The following is a 3,117-nucleotide window of genomic DNA, read 5'->3' as shown; positions in this document are numbered from 1 at the left end:
ACCATGCTCGGGTGCTCGGTACTCGTAACTAGTGATGAGCAGGCACTACCATGCTCGGGTGCTCGGTACTCGTAACTAGTGATGAGCGGGCACTACCATGCTCGGGTGCTCGGTACTCGTAACTAGTGATGAGTGGGCACTGCCATGCTTGGGTGCTCAGTACTCGTAACTAGTGATGAGCGGGCACTACCATGCTCAGGTGCTCAGTATTTGTAACTAGTGATGAGCGGGCACTACCATGCTTAGGTGTTTAGTACTTGTAACTAGTGATGAGCGGGCACTACCATGCTTAGGTGTTTAGTACTCGTAACTAGTGATGAGCGGGCACTACCATGCTTGGGTGCTCAGTACTCGTAACTAGTGATGAGCGGGCACTACCATGCTCGGGTGCTCAGTACTCATAACTAGTGATGAGCGAGCACTACCATGCTCAGGTGCACAGTACTCGGAATGGGCAGTCGGACACTCGGATGGGCACGACTCGAATACCCTTGTATAAGTCAATGGGGAACGTCATAAGATCTTCTAGAAAAATGCTCAAGTTCCCCATTGACCTACATTATACTAGGATACTCAAGACATGCTTGTCTGAGCTTCCAACTGCTGGTTTTGAATACCGAGCACCCGAGCATGGTAGTGCCCTCTCATCACTAGTTACGAGTACTAAACACCTAAGCATGGTAGTGCCCGCTCATCACTAGTTACCAGTACTGAGCACCTGAGCATGGTAGTGCCCGCTCATCACTAGTTACGAGTACTAAACACCTAAGCATGGTAGTGCTCACTCATCACTAGTTACAAATACTGAGCACCTGAGCATGGTAGTGCTCACTCATCACTAGTAACGAGTACTGAGCACCCGAGCATGGTAGTGCCCGCTCATCACTAGTAACGAGTACTGAGCACCCGAGCATGGTAGTGCCCGCTCATCACTAGTTACTAGTACCGAGCACCCGAGCATGGTAGTGCCCGCTCATCACTAGTAACGAGTACCGAGCACCCGAGCATGGTAGTGCTCGTTCATCACTAGTAACGAGTACCGAGCACCCGAGCATGGTAGTGCTCGTTCATCACTAGTAACGAGTACCGAGCACCCGAGCATGGTAGTGCCCGCTCATCACTAGTAACAAGTACCCGAGCATGGTAGTGCCCGCTCATCACTAGTAACGAGTACCCGAGCATGGTAGTGCCCGCTCATCACTAGTAACGAGTACCCGAGCATGGTAGTGCCCGCTCATCACTAGTAACGAGTACCCGAGCATGGTAGTGCCCGCTCATCACTAGTAACGAGTACCCGAGCATGGTAGTGCCTGCTCATCACTAGTAACGAGTACCCGAGCATGGTAGTGCCCGCTCATCAATAGTAACGAGTACCCGAGCATGGTAGTGCCCGCTCATCACTAGTAACGAGTACCCGAGCATGGTAGTGCCCGCTCATCACTAGTAACGAGTACCCGAGCATGGTAGTGCCCGCTCATCACTAGTAACGAGTACCCGAGCATGGTAGTGCCTGCTCATCACTAGTAACGAGTACCCGAGCATGGTAGTGCCCGCTCATCAATAGTAACGAGTACCCGAGCATGGTAGTGCCCGCTCATCAATAGTAACGAGTACCCGAGCATGGTAGTGCCCGCTCATCACTAGTAACGAGTACCCGAGCATGGTAGTGCCCGCTCATCACTAGTAACGAGTACCCGAGCATGGTAGTGCCCGCTCATCACTAGTAACGAGTACCCGAGCATGGTAGTGCCCGCTCATCACTAGTAACGAGTACCCGAGCATGGTAGTGCCCGCTCATCACTAGTAACGAGTACCCGAGCATGGTAGTGCCCGCTCATCACTAGTAACGAGCACCCGAGCATGGTAGTGCCCGCTCATCACTAGTAACGAGTACCCGAGCATGGTAGTGCCCGCTCATCACTAGTAACGAGTACCCGAGCATGGTAGTGCCCGCTCATCAATAATAACTAAGAAACAGTCATTGACGTTGATGGCTCCAAGGAATGTTCTGGATGGATCTTCGGACAGCTCCGCCAAGTTCTCAGGTCCATGTTAGCTGGCCGCTTTGCTCCATTGAGAGGACAAGATCTCCTGGCAGCTCCGGTAGACCTCCGCCAGGCAGTCCAGACGGGGCTGAGCGCTCTGGAAGACGGGAACCACCTGGGACACCCCGGCCTGGGGGTCACTGGGATCTTTGAGGAGGAGACACAGGTAGTAGTTCACCCGGTGCATGGAGATGCCCTCGTTGATGACCACGTCTTGGACCCTGCACATCTCTACGAAGACCGTGTGTTCCCGGCCGGAGGCATACGTCGTGGTTCTTTGGATCCCCAAGGAGCCCAAAATTAGCAGAGACTCGTGATCGACCTTCACCAGGTGCAGGTAAAGCAGAAGTCCCACGATGGAGACCAAGATGGCTGCCGTCAGGACGGCGCTGTGGTCCGTGTAGAAGAATATGGCGTAAGCGACGACCCACACGATGCACGTCCAAGTGGTCAGGGAGCGGACGGACACCTTGGCGCTGGTGACGGTGAAGTCCTGGCAGGTGTCCCCGTACGCCTGCTGCTGCAGTGTGATCGTATTCCCATAGATATCCATATACCCCTTGCCCTCCATTGCAGAAAGGGCAAACGCTGGATCCCAGAGAGCTGCAGGACCTGAGCTGATGTCACCGCCATGTGACCAGTCACATGACCAGATGACGTCATCAACAGCAGTGATTGGACACACCATAGAAGGCAATGACTGCTCCGAGCTGTGCGTTCTGGACAGGAAAGAGTTAATGAAGCCTTCTTATTTCCGCCTAGTGGAGCGCAGGGAATGATGGGAGTTGTAGTTGAAAGACAGATAGGAGGGAAACATTCAGCGGCGCGCGGTGCACCGGGACAATGCCGCGGCCACTGCTTATACACCGGAGGTCAAAAGTAGAGAACAATGTATGATTAGATTATTTCTGAAAAAAGCAAATAATCTACATTGATGAACATATAAAGGTTTTTTGTAAGGGGTGCACCGTGCCACTAGAGCAGGGTAAGGGGTGCACCGTGCCACTAGAACAGGGTAAGGGGTGCACCGTGCCACTAGAACAGGGTAAGGGGTACACCATGCCACTAGAGC

The 3,117-nt window shown here is 53.1% G+C and overlaps 1 protein-coding gene across 1 annotated transcript; it reads right to left on the bottom strand.

Annotated features, from left to right (window-relative positions):
• Nucleotides 1-1,058: 1,058 nt before the first annotated feature.
• PIGH (phosphatidylinositol glycan anchor biosynthesis class H) lies at nucleotides 1,059-2,693 on the bottom strand. The gene has a single exon (XM_075322886.1). The coding sequence runs from the start codon at nucleotides 2,614-2,616 to the stop codon at nucleotides 2,053-2,055; it is 564 nt and encodes a 187-aa protein (XP_075179001.1). The 5' UTR covers nucleotides 2,617-2,693; the 3' UTR covers nucleotides 1,059-2,052.
• Nucleotides 2,694-3,117: the final 424 nt, after the last annotated feature.

This window comes from Anomaloglossus baeobatrachus, chromosome 9 (genome assembly GCF_048569485.1).
Source record: "Anomaloglossus baeobatrachus isolate aAnoBae1 chromosome 9, aAnoBae1.hap1, whole genome shotgun sequence".
In the NCBI taxonomy this organism is placed as follows: Eukaryota; Metazoa; Chordata; class Amphibia; order Anura; family Aromobatidae; genus Anomaloglossus; species Anomaloglossus baeobatrachus.
The sequence above is the reverse complement of the archived record's forward strand: the minus strand, read 5'-3'. Positions and strand labels throughout refer to the sequence as shown.